Below are 18,095 nucleotides of genomic sequence, written 5' to 3' on the forward strand. Positions count from 1 at the left end.
TCATATGCAGAGTAAATAATAAATGCTTTATTTTCCCCCCAGGATGTGCAGCATAACTGTCAGTTACACAGAATATCCTTCTGCGCAGATGACAAAACCGATAAAAGGATATTTACTTTTATCTGCAAAGACTCGGAGTCCAACAAACACCTCTGCTACGTCTTTGACAGTGAAAAATGTGTAAGTCTCTGCCGCTTCAACAAGCTTGCTTGTTTCCTTGGATACAAATGTGAAATACATGAGTCAGATTGCTGAAAAATAAGGTATTTTGACATCTCACAGTTAACCTTTCACGATCAGCTCAAGTGAAAACTACAGCTGTACTCACATTTATTTAGTGTTTGAGCCAGTCTTTGTTTCCTTTGTGCTTCAGGCAGAAGAGATAACTTTAACTATCGGCCAAGCCTTTGATTTGGCCTACAAGAAGTTCTTGGAGTCTGGAGGCAAAGACGTGGAAACCAGGAAACAGATTGGAACCCTGCAGAAACGAGTGCGTCTCACATCCAGCTCGCGGAGCTCGTTCGCTCACACACACACACTCTGACAGCGTGTACCACCGTGCAGATGCAATGATGTTTTTATTAATTAATGCGGAGCTTGTTTCTATTGATTGTCTTAAATCATCCAGTGTGGACAATTAAGCTGTGCTGATAAAAGGAAAAAAACTGTTAATGAATATTAATGACGCAGACTTCTGTTGTAACAGAGCCAGCCTGTAATCAAATTATTGTACGCCCAGCTGAAAACACGGAGCCGTCCCATGGGAAGTGTTTAAAATTGGATTTGTTCAGATATTCATATAAATTTGATCAAATTGGGGACGTGATGTTTTAGCTAAACACCAGCCTCACGTGTACTTTAACCTCAGTTGGAGGACGGTGGTTAAGCAGACGTGTATTCAAGTGTGTTAAACAGTAATAATGGATTGGATTTATATAGCGCTTTTCAAGGCACCCAAAGCGCTTTACAATGCCACTATTCATTCACTCTCACATTCACACACTGGTGGAGGCAGCTACAGTTGTAGCCACAGCTGCCCTGGGGCAGACTGACAGAAGCGAGGCTGCCATATCGCGCCATCGGCCCCTCTGGCCAACACCAGTAGGCGGTAGGGTAAAGTGTCTTGCCCAAGGACTCAACGACCAGGACAGAGAGCCCAGGGATCGAACCGGCGACCAGATGCGCTTCCCAACCCTGGCTCAGGGGGCCAACTTAGCAGTTTATGAACATGTACACAGACATGCAGACACAGAGCCACGTTAAAAGTTTTGTGATTATTGAGTTCAAATTGTTCAGCATGAATAAACATGTGCTGATAAAGACCTTGTGATAGAAGCAAAGGTCCAGAAATAGCTATTGAGCAGAGCTTGGCAGCGATCTACGGTTTATTTTGATTTAATCCCAAAATCACTTCTGCTGCCCCCTGCTGGTAATACTCAGCAAAGCAGCATGTGTGTTCTAATCTATGACTAAACAATAGTTGTACTATTTTCTCCCGTTTCAGTAACATTTGTTAAACACTACGTAACCCTACAGGAAACAACTAAACTAGTCTTTTTGTTGGCTGTTTTAAAGGTGTTTAAAATTAACTTTCATTTTTGCATATTTTGTCAATAATTTTAGTTATGACATCATGGCAGATTTGATATGCACTGAAGTTAGCTTGCTAACTAGCCATTGCTATCCTATACCGTTGTGGCTTAAAGCTGTGTGGAGTTGGTTACTTATCAACTTGTCTGATGAGTTCACAGACGTCATAGCAATGGACAGTCATTATCCAGTGTAGTCAGTTTATACCTTCCCCAAACCCACTGTTTGCATAAAAGTGTGACTACAGAGTCTGCATATTTTTAATACTACTGACTGTTCACTCTGCCTGCACTCCGAGGAGCTGTGCAGCTTCACACCCAACGAACTTCCAGGTGTAATATGAATTAAATCTTCTTAAGTAGGCTAAGGTGTCACAGCGTCATAGGTTTTTTTTGATTATTATAATCTCAATGTTTCAGCAAAGTCTTAGGACTGCGACAGCTTAATTACTTAATAATAGTTAGTTTTTAGCAGTGTGCTAAAGTACAGTGTTTTGTCATTTGTGTCGAATTCTGTTAAAAAAAAAAAAAAAGACATGTGAGCAGTTCGAACGTTATTCTGTATCATAAGCAAATTACACAAATTGCACTATGACATCAAATATTTTTCTGCACTCTGCTGCTTCCCTGTGTCCTGATTCGGTTTGTATCTTTTGCAGATTCAAGAACTGGAAACGGAAAACTCTGAGCTAAAGAAACAACTGCAAGAGCTTGAAGAACAGCTGATGATAGCACACGTACCTCCAGTAAGAACAAACTGCATAGCATGCCAACCTTCAGTTTAGAAAAGTAGATTTTACAGAAGAAAATGAGACCTTAGACTTTCATTTCTGTCCTTTTCAACAGCAGTTACTGTAGCCATGGGGAACAATAGAGTGACTGCATTACAATATCCAATATCTGCAATATCCATCTAAAACTACCTGAAGTGTCTGTTATACCAGACAAAGCAACACCGCTAGAATCAGCTGAATTGTTGAGTTGTACAAAACTGCTTTTGTTCCTTTTGAGATGTTTAATTCAAAGACTTTCATTATGTATGAAACAGCTGACTAATATAATAGCACTCTTTAATAACATAATCTGTGATTCAAGCATTCTGAATGAGCCAGAAGTGCACAACCTAAACCGTCGTTTAATTCTAAAAGATTCCTGAATTTAAACTGTTGAGTTTTAAAAGTACTTTTAAGGACAGCTGGCTTTGCTGATTGTGTTTGTGCGATTAAATGCACGACTCCGGTTTGGAATGACCAGGCCTATCTGGAAGCAGGCAGCAGGGGTCTGTATCTGAAGCAAAGCAATTACACACCTGATTGGTCTGATGAGGAATGCGATACATTCGGCATCTAATTGGGGCAAATGCCAGCACTTGTGACAGCCTCCTGAGAATGCAATTACCCACAGCTCCCCTATTCTACAACACTGAATAATATTGTCTCTGTCTCTCTCTTTCTGGTCATTTCCTGTCTGCGATCTTTTTCTCAGCCGCTGCACATAAACGCGGCTAATGAAGCGTACATGCTGCAGAGGCCGTCCTCTCTCTTCTGGTGCCACAGCATCAAGTCGCTCTCCTGTCTGGAAATCTCCTCTGTCACTCTCACTCCTATGAGCTCACCGGAGTCCAACTTGTCCACCGGGCTACTAACTCCTCCGCCTGCCAAACCCGCTCTCCTCCCTCCTAAACCCAACGAGGGCTGCAGCATCCCGCGGCCTCGCGTAAACACCCTCCGCTTCTCTTTTTCTGTGCTGTCTCTCTGTCCCTGGAGCCTTGTTATCTCCTGCCTTTGTCTGTGTGGTGCTTGTGCTTCGTCTTCTTCTTCTTCTTCCCTTGCTTTGATGCAAAAAAAAAAAAAAGAAAGAGAAAAATAGCTGTGTAGTTTGTGCATGGGTGAACTTACAGGTCTCTGCCGGTGGCTCAACCATTACTTTGTATGCAGGCGGGGAGTATCTCAATGAAGCCGCAGTCGACAGACATTTTTGACATGGTTCCCTTCTCCCCTGTGACACCACTGGTGCCCACACCAGCCAGCAACGGCTGCCCACCCCCTCCACCCACCACATTGCCACCAGATATAAGTAAGTGAAAAACTTATTTACATTTCGCTGTTTTAACCCCTCCCCCCCCTCGATGTGCTTCCTTGATCATTACAGTGTTGATCTGCTCTGTGCATGTAGGTAAAGATTTGTTTGGTGCAGAGCCGTTTGATCCGTTCACCTGCGGGGCAGCTGACTTCCCTCCAGACATCCAGTCAAAGCTGGATGAGATGCAGGTGAGCTCATCGCTGTGTCTCTTTCAGAAGAATTGCAGGCAGGCTGCTTAAACTGTGAAACTGTTTTCTTCTTTTTATTATCACAACCATTACTTTGAAGATTAAAGATTTTCCCCTTGCCTTCGTAAATAAAGGCTTTGCGCATCACAAGCGACGCCTCAGCTGAACCTAGTAACAAACTCCAGTTGTCTAACAGCAGTGCACACCGCTGTAATTGCCTCCACATCAGTTCCACCATACAGTACACACTTTATTAAAATAAATAATGTTTGAGTAGAAAAATGCAGTCGCACAGCAATAGAAACAATTTGTGTGGAATTGTCTAATGAGGAAAGGTGTAATGACTCATCGATGGGTAAGAGTAGCTCCTTTATTCATTTTAATCAGAAGACACAGAAACACTAATGTGTTCATAAAGGAGTGTGTTAATTAAAAGTGTTTAGTGTATCACTCTGATGTGTTTTCCTGCCTGCATGAAAATGTCGTGATATTACAGCGGAGCGAGTTCAAGCAATTGTTGTTGTGGTTGGGATGGAGCCATAAATTAATATTGTAGTCAGATCTGTAATAAAAAAAAAACAATGGTGCTTATTAGAAATAAACTTTTGCTTTCAGACTGCGTCTCAAACCTTTGTGCGGATTGCCAAAAACTGAGAGAACTAAAGGAGCTTGTGTTCAGTCATTTAATCCAAAGCGATAAATCGGGATTTGAATATATGATCTCATGTATAAGATAACAACTTTTTTTGTTAAGTGTGTAAATTTATCTTACACCCACTGTAACTGATTTGTGTTAACAGACAAATGCACGTTCTTCTTAAAGGTCAGTGAGTGCAGAAGTGGAATTAATTGGATCCATCATTTCCTAACAAACTACAAAAGTGATCCTGAAATAGTTTCCTTTAGTCTGTGGTATTTATTCGCAGGGCTTCCTGTCCTGTAATTGGTAATTATTAGAAACGCACCTCGCAGCCTTGTTAACAGATGAGATTAATTAAGTGGATTTGTAGCGGTGCTTTTTTTCTGTTTGCAATAGGAGGACATGGAAAAAAAGGGTTTGAAAAGCTGCTGTAGCTTCTGTTTTCGTGCTGTCACACAGTTATCAGTGTAGTTACACCATGTTCACATGAATCTGTAAAAACCGCCTGAAAATGACAACATTTGCTTTAAAAAGTTGTGACTTCAAAACTGCGACATCCAAGGTTCAGTTTGGAAAACACCTGTTGAGCTTTGGCAGCGTGTCGCCAGTAGGAGGCAGCGTTGCTCTGATGTTTCTCTCCTCCCTGTTCTTTCTCTTCTTAATGACTAACAGCTGAACGTATCTCTTTCCCTCTCTCACTCGTAGCGGCAGAGATGGTTCGTAGTCCTTTGCCCTCTGCTTGTGCTGTTGTGTTTTCGTCTTGCACGCTCTGAATGCAGCTGCACGCGCTCACATTTGCAGACTCCACCGACGCTGCCAGTGCATCTGTGGCAGCTTCATTAGCTCAGCTTTCTTCATGACTTACTTTGTGTCTTTTTGATTAAGCTTGAAAATATTTGTTTTGCACATAAACAATGTTGGGCGTGCATGACGGCCTCATTTGCAAAATAAGCTCGACTTACTTTGATCTGCTATAATTGAGTTTTCCTATCAGGATTCATGCCTTGCCGTTTCTGATCTTGTCTAAAATGCATGACCCAGCATGATGCGGTGTCAGTGGCGTTTAGCTCGTCTTTGCCTCTGAGGTTTTTCCAGCGGGCCTGAGTGTCTATAAAAGCAGCCCTGTGTGGCTTCATGTCTTCCAGGAGGGGTTCAAAATGGGACTAACCTTAGAGGGCACCGTCTTCTCTCTGGACCCGCTAGACAGTCGCTGCTGATGCTGAGAAGATGAACCCTTCGAGGTGCACTTTCAACCCATTTGTATGAAGAAGAAGTGCCAAAATCCACTCCACGGTTGAGTCAAGATGTCACAGTTTTCATCTTGAGGTTTATATGCATTTGCATTTAGATTGGTTTTCGATATTTCAAGGTAAACTCAGATCCATTATAGTAAAGAGCTATTTTTGTAATAAAAAAAAGACAAAAAATGCGTATGGAGGTGTTAGTTTTGAGTACCTTTGCTTGCACAGGAGGAGACAGATGTAAATAGTCGATATGTTCAATGGTACACTCTGTGGCAGAATTTTCATATGTGTGTATGCACCGTTTGAATTCTGTATTGTCAACACATTCCTGTTTGTATGCCAAACACAAGCTGGCAAGAAAAATAAATGGAATCTATATTGTGACAAAACCTTTGAGCTTTTAACATCACATATTTTACTCCACATTAATTCATACGTTATGTAGTCGATTAATCCAGCCTGATATTTTCTTTTGTTTTTTTACTTCTGTGACCTTTCCGCTCTTTGTCCTTTGTTCTGTTCAGATTTTGACCAGATTGAGTTGCCATTTCGGTGTTTACCTTTCATTTTCTGCTCTTTTATCTCTGTCCAGCCAGTTCTATTCCTGTTATTTCACTTTTGGTTGAATTGACTTTGCTGTTACAGATATTAAAGAAAATCCTACTATGAAAACTGCCCCTCACTCATTCTTCTGTGTTATATAATTTATATCTGACTTTATTTGTATGTGGCATTTGTTTATGAAATATTTTCTTCAAGTGGCAGAATGATTATAATGCTGTAAATGGTAAATGGCCTGTATTTGTATAGCGCTTTACTCAGTCCCTAAGGACCCCAAAGCGCTTTACACTACATTCAGTCATTCACCCATTCACACACACATTCACACACTGGTGATGGAAAGCTACATTGTAGCCACAGCTGCCCTGGGGCGCACTGACAGAGGCTCGGCTAAAGCACAATGACGCCCTTGAATTTTTCCGAGTGCCATCACGACATTTTGTGTGCGATTGCCATCAGCTTACAAAAGGGAAACATGAAAAAAAATGGAAGTCCTCTTAGCAATAGGAAGTACAGAGTCCATATGTTTACATGCCACTGCTCTCTATTCTGCAATATCAAAGCCTCTTTTAGCCAATATGCCTTTGTGACTTTTAAGTACATATAATGAACTTTTAAGAGTTAAGATTTAGGTCTATGTAACAATGGTATTGTACATTGTAGCTGCAGTTAGCGTGGTTCGCTTTCTGCAGGGTGTGTAATACTGCTGTACTAATGCAACTAAATATATTGACGTTTTCTCAGGATAGTAAGTTAATATTGATAGCATCTCCTCCTCCATAGAACCAAGCTCATTAATGCTGCTCAGTGAAAGCTTTAACTGATGCAGAAGTTGGGGGTTGTTGTGGAACTGTGCTTAGCTTGCAGGTGTCTCTTCACATTTGCAGTAGAGGTCTTAAAAGCTGATGTAACTTAATCACATTGATTACATGTTGTTCTCGTCTTTTTCACTCACTAATACAGAATGTGTCATTTTGCTAGTTAAAGTTCAAATGCACACTAACAGCAAGGATTTGATCCCTTTTTTTCTCTTGCTGAAGTCACAGCGGTCACAGACTGTGGCATTACAAAAATGATTTTGACCGTGTGCAATGAACTTACACTCTCAATGCCTTTGATATGGTTGCTTCAAAGACTGGTGTCAGGTCTGTGACCACCTGCAGTTAGTTGTCAGAGATAAGACTGCTGATGCCTTCTGTCTGCTGTCAATTTGCTATTGAATATGGCAATTTCATCCAATCTGCTTGGGATAGTACGGCAATTAATTATGATAAATTGTGAAATCTGCAAATTGCCATCTGCATACACAGAGATTCACATTAATTACTTCTATTAAGAGTCCAGCCAGAAACCTGAATGGGTAGATTTTAAACAGAAGTTCCTCCACAAATAGTGGTGTAGTTGCTGCAGAACAGCATGTTAATTGCAAAAATGACAGAGGCATTTGGCAACCTTGCTTTTAATCACCTTGCTTTTGCCCAATAATCAGACCCAACAAATATACCCCCCCCCCCCCCCCCCCCCCCCCAAATAAAATTATGAATTATCTTGCATAATTAGGCTGTTGAGTTTCTTTACTCATTTCAGTTATTGCCAACAAAATAGTTGCATGTCTAATCATCTGGGAATTACCCAGATGATTTTATTTATTTGGACAGAGATCCCCTCCCCCCATGTTCAGCACAAAGTTACGCCGATAGTTGCCTCCCACCAGGACACCTGTGCATTCGCCTTGCAATCACAAGTGGTCACCCAAAAGCTTGACATTGCACAATGAATGAACCTCTGGGCAAGTAGCTGATCACTCCAACTATTTGAAATTCATCATAAATACAAAAACGCTCAATGCAAACACCGAACAACCCAGTATCTCTCCTACTTTACTCTAGTGTGACTGAGTTTTAACCAAAGAAATATACCAAAAATAAAGAAACTTAGTCACTTGAATTTAGCAATAAATGTGTTGTGTTACTTTCTAACACTTCACCCTAAACACCTTTTATGTTCATCATATGTTTTCACCATGACGAGCTTTCTGTATACAAAGTTATCCATTTGTGCCCAGGTAACCTTTTTACTTTATTTGCCAACCTGTCACGTTCCACTAATCGGAGTCCTTTGCTCCCATTAGTAATATCTCTACCTTGGGAATGCCTCCTTTTGTGTTCAGTCTTTAGCTGCCATATCACTGCTACCTTCTGTGAATGCCCCATGAGATATAACTATGACATGAGGTGCAATAGCTCAGATTAGGTCCAGTGTCTAAACAGATTTTCCTCATATTTAAGATTCACCTTAACCACTGGGGTGCTTAAGCACATCACCACAGGCAGGGAGAGAGTGATTCACTCAGTTGTTGTCCTAATTCTTCAGTTGCTACAGTTGTGCTGTAAAAAAAAAAAAAATCACATCTGATTTTCTCTTTTTCTTTTCTCTTAAAACAAAGTTTCAGGTCTCTTGGGGCTGCTATCGTAGACAATTTATAAAGATCCAAAATGAAGTCTACTCAAACAAGAACAGGCAGAGAGAAGTATTTTCAATATTTATTTTCAAAGGAAGAAACGCATCTGCTTCCAGTGTGGAACCCCCCCCCCCCTCTTCATCCTCTTCCTCCTCCTTCTCCTCTCTGCCTTGGGGGTGTTTGCAGGCAGCCATGCCTTGCATAATTCTAACAAATCTATAATAAATATACTCAAATTCGAACCAAATGGTCACAAGAGAATTACTTAAGAGCACAGTCAAAAAAAGGAAAAATGTAAAACAAACTGTTCACATTGAAAACTTTGTGTAAAAAGTAAATTAAACTAAATATGAATTTAGGTGCAAAACTGGCCAACGCAAAGAGCCTAACTATACCTGAATCAATATGACAAGAGCTTAGGGGGATTAACAAGCATTTAGTTTAATTTGTTGCATAGCAAAAAATAAAAATTAAAAATACAAAGCAAACAGGCACACTCAGCCGTCTTATTCTATAAAACTGAGTATTAAAAAAAAGGATTTCAAGAGCATATATGTCCAGGATACTGCAAAGGGGGAGCTGACATGCATAAAAGTTGAATATTCTGTGCTACCTTTTAACTGTACCATAATTGTATAATTGAAGGGGGAAAAAAAGAATTACAAATCACCACACATCACTCACATGACACCTCATTCATCTCCCCATTGTTGACAGAGAGATCTTTATTGGCATCCCCAAACCCTGCCCTGTACCGCGCAGCTGGGAGAAGATCACAAAGGTCACACTACTTACAAAACAGCACCTGTGTGAAACAAAAGATTTACATGTAGTGTCATGGTGTTCTCAGTTCCGGTGACGAGGTAGCTAACACTGAGTGACTGACAGTCTTCATGCGTTTTTAATGTTCTACATGGTTGGTACAGAGTTTTGAGTAACTAGATACAAACATCGGTTCATCAGAACTCTCATGAGAAAATACCTGCGCCAGCGAACGCATAAGCGGCTGTATTTGTTTCCTCAATAGCACCACAAAGATGTTTTATATTCAGACAATGAAGTAAAAAAACAAAAAGAAAACAGAGAAGTCTCTAAAACAATTAGTAGTGGTGGGACATACGTCGTAGTTTCAGTGGAAACGTTCTGGGCTTACGAACAGCAGTCATAATAACAGTTTAAAGCTTCTATGTTCTTTGGCGAAATTAAAGGGTAAGATCTTTGGACCTCGAAAATGCACAAAGCTTGAAGTCAAACATACACAAGACGACAGAGGAATGATTCTGATTTTTTTTTTTTTTTAACCAATTTTTCATGTAAATTCCAAAACAAATCTTTTCCGTCTTGAACTGGGTCGAAAGGCACAATAAATATCTCGCCACGGGGCCACAACAGTCCTCGGTACTCGTATGTACAACGTGGCTGATCGCATCAGCTGTCAGTTCAACAGTCTCAGGATTCTCCTCGACACTTCCCTTCCCTGCTGACGCCTTTACAAGAAGCACACGGGCCCGATGTCGACGCCGAACTCTTGATCCCGGCCGCCAATGTCCACGGGGGCAATATCCACAATGGGAAGTCTTGCTGTTTTCTGTGTCCTGTACTCAAACACGGTCTTGCCCCAGTTGCCATTTGCTTGCTGTTAAAGAGATAAAAACACAGGTTCGTCAGTGAACTCTGTGAAGAGAAAGGCTTTCAGATCCTGAAATACACCTAATTCCTCAGTTTGTTCCCTAAGCACAATGTTCATTTTGTGTTCGTGTTCATGCACATACACTCACCTCCTGCTATAAATTAAGCTGAAAAACTCAATTTGTATTAACCCTGTTAGAATCTGTTAGAAACCGCTGCCTACTTTCACACCCAGCAGACACCAAGCATCATTATGATTTGACTGATGAAGACCTGTCCAGTATTAACTTACTACTCAATCTTAATCGTCAGGCATGTGTTGAACTACAACAGTTGAAACACTGGACTTACTGTGCAGGAGTCCTCCACCACTGTGTATCTGAACCGGTTGTTTCCCTCTGCTTTGAGCTCTAGGTCGTTGGAGCCTTTGAGGATCACGGCTTTCTTTAAGTTGCCCGTCTTGTCATCCATGTAGCCCACAGAGTTCTTGCAGTGGTACGTGATGGTCTGGGAAACCTCTTTGGACAGCAGGCGGATGAAGGTCATCTGCACTGCGACGGTGTTTGATGGCTGATCTTTGTTGCCATAAGCAAACTAGAAGCACAAATTTGTACAACATGTTAAGTTCTGGATTGATTTAAAAATGCTCTCACCCACACAGACACACACAACTAGTGTGTAGCTGCTCACATGTGTTCCGCTGTTCATGTCGGCTCCAAACCACACAGGCTTGTTCCTGGAGGAGGTCCACCACACTTTACGAGGTATGCTGGATGGGTTGGCAGAGATGCAGGTCTCTCCAGTGTCCATGTTGCAGTGCACTTGAATGGCATCCTCTGCACTGCCTTGGTTTGGATCCACCCAGTACTCACCTACATCACAAAATGGAAGCATTCAAATAAATTGCACTTCCAGAAGTAGGGATATACTAAGTCAGTGTCTACATGAACGAACCCCTAGGGCTAACGATTGGTATTAAAGGCACGTATCTGTTTCCTTGAGCACTTAAAAGGTACATACAAGCTCCCAAGCTGTAAATGGTATATACCATTTACAGCTTGGTATATACCATAGGTATATACCATTTCCTCAAGTTTTTAGGATGACTGTATGCAATTAGCCTCTTTGGAGACAGACCTGTGCTATAAATTCTAGGTGACTTCCTTCCCGAGTTATTGGGTTCTCAAGATTGCCTGAAAACTTGAAGTAACGGTCACGGAGATTCAAACTGTCCAAGGTTTTAGTAGATGCAACTACAGTATCAATTTGAAAATCCTAAGTCACCTATTCTTGAGTTATCACATTCACACATAGGATGTCCTGCTTCCTTATTCACAAGGGGTCATCACAGCATGTTTGATCTGGGAGACATTTTACACCAAATACCCTTCCTGATGCACCCCCAGATGGATTTCTGTCCCCTCCTGGGATCAAACTGTGGATCTTTCTCTTGTTAGGTGCATGTGTATAAAACTATACTCGGGAGCCTTGACATTACATGCAAGCAACTTTAGTTTGTGTGTCAATATTTACATCAGCAAATGGAAAAACGCTGCAAATACACACAAAACACTATAAAGTGAGAAAAAAAACAAAATCTTACAAAGCGCAAACAAGTGTTTCTGGGGACACAATAACGTGATGGAAACCAAAACATGTGAAGGCTCACACTGAGACATAAACGAAGAGGAGGGTTCATCAGTGTTGTGAGCTGGAAAAAGTGTGGAGGTAAAACGTGATTTAATCACCATTCATAAAATGCTGTGGCTACATGTTTGCTATTAGCCATTTATTTTTAGCTTGTCATTTCCGCTTCTGCTCTATCACGTTATCATTTCCTGAAAAACGTTTTGTTTCATGATTTTTAAAATTTCTTGTTTTTAGATTTTGCAGGTTTTTTAATTCCTGTTGTGTTTTTGCAGCATTTTCCTATTTGCTGATGTTTTCTTAAGTTGCAGTGTATTTGACCTCTCAAGGCCACCATAGAAAAACATCTACATTCTAATAAAGTCAAATCTGTTTAAATGTCTCCCCTCACTCACCGCTCTTCTTCATGGGGTAGCACCTCTTGAGGTCGTCGCAGGTCCTGGCAGGATGTTTCTTGCTGCCGTCTGGGCTCTTCATGTTGTCGATCTGGCTCTTGAGGGCTTTCAGGGTGGCTTGAACACCGGGGTCGACGGGCACTATGGTGGAGGCATTGCTGTTGGGCAGAGCTTCATCCTCGCTGAACTCAGGAGGAGGTGGCCCAGAGTCGTAATCCTGGGGGCCGCCGAATAGGTCATCCACAGCTGCCATGGGACGTCCGGGAGGGCCTGGAGGACCTGCGGGTCCGGGTTCTCCGGGAGGGCCCTGCGGGTTTTGGAATAGTAGTGTGAAGACTGTACTCTTTGGGGTTTTTATTTACACATTGAAATTTTGCCCATCCCCTGTTCCCTATGTACCAAACATCTGTTGAAAAGATGTTCTGCATTTTAACAAACATTCTCATCTGGCTCCTTTTTATGAGCTTTGCACACACTTTTTGCTGCGTAATGAGACAATACCTCTGGTCCAACTTCTCCTGTGATCCCACGAGTTCCTGGAGGTCCCATTGGTCCAGGCAGTCCTATGTATCCTTCTTTTCCAGGAGGCCCGATAGGTCCAGGAGGTCCCTAAATCATAAGGAACCGTTAGCCTCAAATATGAGAAATTAATTCCAAAGTTATAGCTGATATGAAGATTATTCTCTTCCTCAACACGAATGAATCGGTGGCAATTACCCTCGGTCCACTGGGTCCAACAATTCCTGGAGCTCCCTGCTCACCAGTTGTGCCCTAAAAGCAGTAAATCAAATTTATTAGTCTGTTTAATGCACTTGAACTCGATGAACACAATCTGTTGATGATACTCAAGTGGGAAAACTCAGCTAATGGTACCATTTGTTTTGTTCAGCTGAATTTTTGTGAAACAAAGTGTCCACTTTAGGGCACTGCCAAGAGTAAAGTAAATACACTACATTTTCTAATTTAGCTTATAGCTGTCAGTAACTGGGTCATGAGGGGTGGGTTGATGGGATAATGACAGACAACATTGTTAGCAAAAAACAGAAATGAAGCTGCACTCATTTACTAGCTCTGCATTAAAATGAAAGAGAATTATGTTCAAATAAAAAATTAAAGATCCTTTTGATCACTGTCTGATTTGCATTTCAGAGCGCGGTTGGCAAAGGTGGAATAACAGAAGAATACTCCACTGTACTCTATGCAGTAGGTCGGAAAGCCTCTGAGATGAAGCAGAAGTCATCCGAGTCAACATTATCATTTTTACTTACTGGAGGTCCGGGGAGACCCTGCAAACCAGTGAAGCCTCTGTGTCCCTTCTGGCCTCTCTCTCCATGATCACCCAGGTCACCCTTATCTCCTCTCGGCCCTTGGGGTCCCTGAGTTATAAAAGATTTAGGGCATTTCATAATTACGGTCATGAAATGATGAAGATTGCTTTTACTGGTGTTCTGCACTGAGATCCAAATGAATGTTCATTGAAAGCTATCTGAAAAGGTAATTTACTTTCATAAAACAGATCGTTTCACATAACCACAAGCTGAAGACTCACCACTAATCCTCTCTTTCCAGCTGAGCCAGGTGGTCCAGGAGGTCCTCTTGAGCCCTGAAAACGAGCAAAATCATTAGAAAGCCCTCAGGGAACACAGACCTCTGCAAACACTGAGTCCATCCAGCCTTCTGGTACTGAAACACATTATTCAGTTACTATTAAGGGTTTCAATTAAATCTGCCTCCAGAATGTCCTCATGTGCCCTCGGTACATCTGTTAATACACCCTGCACATGAACAGAAAAAAAACACACAAAAAAATCCACTTACAGGCTCTCCTCTCCTTCCAGCATCACCTGGGGCACCAACAGGACCGGGAGGTCCAGGAAGTCCCTGAGGACCAACCAAGCCTTCTGGACCAGGATCTCCTCGGTCTCCCTGGAAATTTAAAAATTTAAGTAAGTGTTAGCTACCTGCAACATCTTTATTTTTTCCCTTTTTTCTAATCAATTTTTTTTTTATTTCTTATCTAGAAAAAAAAAATCTAATTTTGGCATTGCTTACCAAAGTTTAGCAGTCATCATCAAAACATTCACAAACAATCCTGGTTAAAAATACATTTCTTCATTTGCAGACACAATAAATAACACCAAATTAAGCAATAAGTCAAGAGGAACCAAGAACAAAAAATACAATTTTGTGTCCATTCCCAACGAACAGAAAAGAGGAATCAAGCATCTTGTCGCCCAAGTCAGAATATTTTCCTCATTTTCTAATGGTAAACTAATATTGTAACTAATGTTTTTCTATTCAATCCTTCCTAAAATAACATCTTTTTCTATTCGTAACATCAGGTTTAGACCAATGTATCAAACTTCAGATCAGTCTTTTCAAATGCTAATATATTTGCCATTTCAACAGTCCATTTTTGGATTGCTGGTACCTCCTCAGGTTCTTTGTCTCCAGGAAACAACACACAGATCCTTCAAGACCTTTGCCTACGCTGGAGAGGATAGTTTGGAATACCTGTGCATTCCATACTAAGGTACAAGATCTTTTAAGACAAGAGTTATATCCCTCCAGCAACCTTAGATTAATATAAGATGAGCACTTTTTGCAATGTAATATTTTGATCCTTTCTGCGTCTTACCCTTTGTCCAATAACACCATCCTTTCCTGGTGGGCCATCTGATCCTGCAGGACCCTGAGGACCAGACAAAGAAAAAAACAAAAACAGAACATTTAGACAGCTTTGCTAGCATTAGTTGGGAACCACAAACACTTTAAAACATGCACTTACATCAGGACCAGGATCACCACGAGGTCCATTAGCACCAGGAACACCAACTGGACCTGGAGGGCCTTTATCTCCAGGCGCTCCTGTTGAGCCCTGCTTTCCTGGGGGACCCTAAAAAAAGAAAACAGAAAAGTCACAATACAATAAAAAGAACACGAATGTCAAGTTTAGACTTTTAAGCTAGTAAATAACAAAGCTGGTACACAGCAGATATCGGATTTGATACCAACCGCTGGTCCTGGGAGACCTGGTGGCCCACGCTCTCCTCTCTGACCAGGAAGACCTGCAATGCCTCTCTGCCCTGTAGTTCCAGCTGGGCCTGGAGGACCATTAGGACCCTAAAGCAGACAACATTAAATTAAATACTCTTAAAGGCAAACAGAACAACAAGCAACAAGGAATTTCTAAAAAAAAATGTATGAGCTGGGACGATAAAAAAAAACAACAATTAAATAAATCAAGTTTTTTATTAAAATTGTGACAAACAAATAAAAATAAAATTGACTTTACCGTAGGGCCATCCTCTCCAGAGTCCCCTTTGTCTCCTGGGCTACCTGGTGATCCTGGAGGTCCACGTTCTCCTTGTCGTCCAGGGGGTCCATGATCTCCACGAAGTCCAGAAGGACCCTCTTTTCCTGGAGGTCCCAGGGGTCCCGCTTCTCCTAAAGGACCCTGATAAGACCGGTTACAGTCACAAATATTTTCATGTGGTTGAAAGCATCAAATGCACTTTTTCATGGGACGTGTTGTGTTACAATACGTAAAAGCAAAAAAAAAGTTTATCCCTGATCCAAGTGGTCACTGAAAACCTTAGAAAGGAAAAAAAATTCCAACACATAGAAAAGAAATTTCAGATGAATACTTTTTCTCTTTAGAAAACAAAACAAAATCCTAGAGGTGCATATCTTGTACATTTTTGTAATCTCTATAATTATCATAGATGATGACAGAAATTAGTAGTTATAATATTTTACTCTTTCCTCTGTTATTTGAGTGCTCTTCAGTTTTAACTACAATGGTGATGTGATACCTAGACAGTAGGAAAACAAAGCTGGTAAAGTTATTTGTCTATCATTTCACACAGCCTTAGCTGATTCTGTTGTTTGACCCACGTTTGACCCAGGTGATGAAACCAGTGGGACAATCTCAAGCTGGACATCCCCAGCTCCTTTAAACATGCACAAAGGCTGCATTATGTATTCAGTGAAGTAAGTAAAAAGTTGATACCACGTTTAAATAAAACTTTTTTTTTGTCAGGGTCACCATATTGGTGCCGATAGTTTAAAGAGACTTTTGAAGGATCCAGACTTATTGTAAAGCATTATGTCATAGTGACCAAAATTCACAGCATTTAGCCATTCTGTGTGCCATGCCTTCATTTACTTCATCTTTGTCAGCAGGGCCATCTGAGGAAAACAAATGTTGCTCTGTATGTTGGTACAGATAAAAAAGAAATGCGAGGGGTGGGGAAGTGGGTTGACAGATGAAGGACACGGCAAGAGGGGGATGGAAATGTGTGTATGGATCATATCCTGCCACCAGTTTTGTAATCTTTTCTGGCCTGTCTATACAAATAATATTAAAGAATTGATCACAGAAAAGAATAATGATGCCTTAATGTACAAATTTCAGAGGGTCAATACAATACATACAACACAGAGTAGAGGCATGACTAATATGAGACTATAAAGGAGTTATCTATTATCTATTGTAAGGTCTTTACCTTACAATATAAAGTAGAGATGGACCGATCCGATATTACGTATCGGTATCGGTCCGATACTGACCCAAATTACTGGATCGGATATCGGCGAGAAATAAAAAATGTAATCCGACCCATTAAATATCAAAAAAGCACCTCACAAAACTTGCTACACGGCGTAACTCTGCTCATAACCTAGCACTTCGCAGCAGTATGCATCACGTGATAGAGCGGCTGTGTATATTTGTAGCTTGCTACCAAACCAGCATTTCATCTCCGAGGAAGTTATCCCAGAGAGAAGTAAAGCAAGTGTGTAAGTTCATCTCTGAATGTTTGTAAAGCATTTTAGCGTTAAGCTTAACAACCGATATATGGAGCGACTGCCTCTCTCTCTCTCTCTCCTGCTGCTACTTCAATCGTGAAACTGCTTAATGATCAGCTGATCGGCTTTTCTGTCGCGAGTCCGTCTCTCTTCTTAGTTTTTGGCCCACTTCTCACCAGAAAGAGGAAACCAGCGGTTGAACAACAGCAGCACTATTAAGCTTGATAAGCTGTTGTTAGAATTTATTTAATATTACTTTCTACACCAGGATCTTTTTCTACGTAGCTGGTAACTGTGGCACAAAGACATACTTTTCTTTCTTATTCTCATTTAAAATGTCTAGCTTTTAATAAATAATTATCTGAATCTTACACCCAAAGTTTTAATCTGATGTAAAATATATAGTAGTCAGTCCATTACTGTATATAGTAACTGTTAAGTCTAATATACCCTAGTAAGCTATACTACTTTTTCCTTTGGGAAGATACCATCTGTGCAGTCTGCAATTCTGTTGAAGAAAGATGTTGAATCTATTTAATTATTCTTGAAAAATGATTTATTTCTGTGCATTTTTCCCCCTGCATCAAATTAAATTTGATTACATCGATTAAGCATCATGAGGTGGAGGGTGGTTCCCTATTTTTTTTTTTGCTGGGAGTTTGCAACCCTATTAGTTAGGTTGCTTAATATTTCTGCTAAGTACTCTTTAAAATACCAGAATAGGGAGGATGGAGTAGGTTTAAGTTTATTAGATTGATTGGTTTTGCTGAACTATGAAATATTTTGGGCGCAGTGTATTTTTTACATACAGGTATAACAGAATAGCTTTAGTGTTGTTATTTATTTAAAC

The 18,095-nt window shown here is 40.8% G+C and overlaps 2 protein-coding genes across 4 annotated transcripts in view; one reads left to right on the top strand and one right to left on the bottom strand.

The window, feature by feature from the left end:
- gulp1a (GULP PTB domain containing engulfment adaptor 1a) overlaps positions 1–6,415 on the top strand; it is an 86,353-nt gene extending 79,938 nt beyond the window's left edge. The window contains exons 7-14 of one of the 3 annotated variants that reach the window (XM_084907920.1): positions 43–180; positions 374–490; positions 2,249–2,335; positions 3,075–3,305; positions 3,527–3,665; positions 3,765–3,859; positions 5,205–5,215; positions 5,645–6,415. In XM_084907920.1, the coding sequence (XP_084764046.1) occupies positions 43–180; positions 374–490; positions 2,249–2,335; positions 3,075–3,305; positions 3,527–3,665; positions 3,765–3,859; positions 5,205–5,215; positions 5,645–5,666 (840 nt within the window). In that variant the 3' untranslated portion in view covers positions 5,667–6,415. The remainder of the gene's footprint in view (positions 1–42; positions 181–373; positions 491–2,248; positions 2,336–3,074; positions 3,306–3,526; positions 3,666–3,764; positions 3,860–5,204; positions 5,216–5,644) is intronic. The other 2 variants (XM_084907919.1, XM_084907921.1) reach the window with 2 other exon arrangements.
- A 3,232-nt stretch (positions 6,416–9,647) lies between these two features.
- col5a2a (collagen, type V, alpha 2a) overlaps positions 9,648–18,095 on the bottom strand; it is a 41,688-nt gene continuing 33,240 nt past the window's right edge. Inside the window, exons 42-54 of the mRNA XM_084907908.1 lie at positions 15,732–15,893; positions 15,452–15,559; positions 15,225–15,332; positions 15,075–15,128; positions 14,255–14,362; positions 13,986–14,039; positions 13,705–13,812; positions 13,154–13,207; positions 12,938–13,045; positions 12,437–12,743; positions 11,085–11,266; positions 10,746–10,988; positions 9,648–10,401 (exon numbers count right to left, since the gene is read on the bottom strand). Coding sequence (XP_084764034.1) covers positions 10,255–10,401; positions 10,746–10,988; positions 11,085–11,266; positions 12,437–12,743; positions 12,938–13,045; positions 13,154–13,207; positions 13,705–13,812; positions 13,986–14,039; positions 14,255–14,362; positions 15,075–15,128; positions 15,225–15,332; positions 15,452–15,559; positions 15,732–15,893 — 1,743 coding nt within the window. The 3' untranslated portion in view covers positions 9,648–10,254. The remainder of the gene's footprint in view (positions 10,402–10,745; positions 10,989–11,084; positions 11,267–12,436; positions 12,744–12,937; positions 13,046–13,153; positions 13,208–13,704; positions 13,813–13,985; positions 14,040–14,254; positions 14,363–15,074; positions 15,129–15,224; positions 15,333–15,451; positions 15,560–15,731; positions 15,894–18,095) is intronic.

The sequence above is a fragment of the Perissodus microlepis genome, chromosome 16 (genome assembly GCF_051167445.1).
Source record: "Perissodus microlepis isolate ML-2025 ecotype Zambia chromosome 16, ASM5116744v1, whole genome shotgun sequence".
In the NCBI taxonomy this organism is placed as follows: domain Eukaryota; kingdom Metazoa; phylum Chordata; class Actinopteri; order Cichliformes; family Cichlidae; genus Perissodus; species Perissodus microlepis.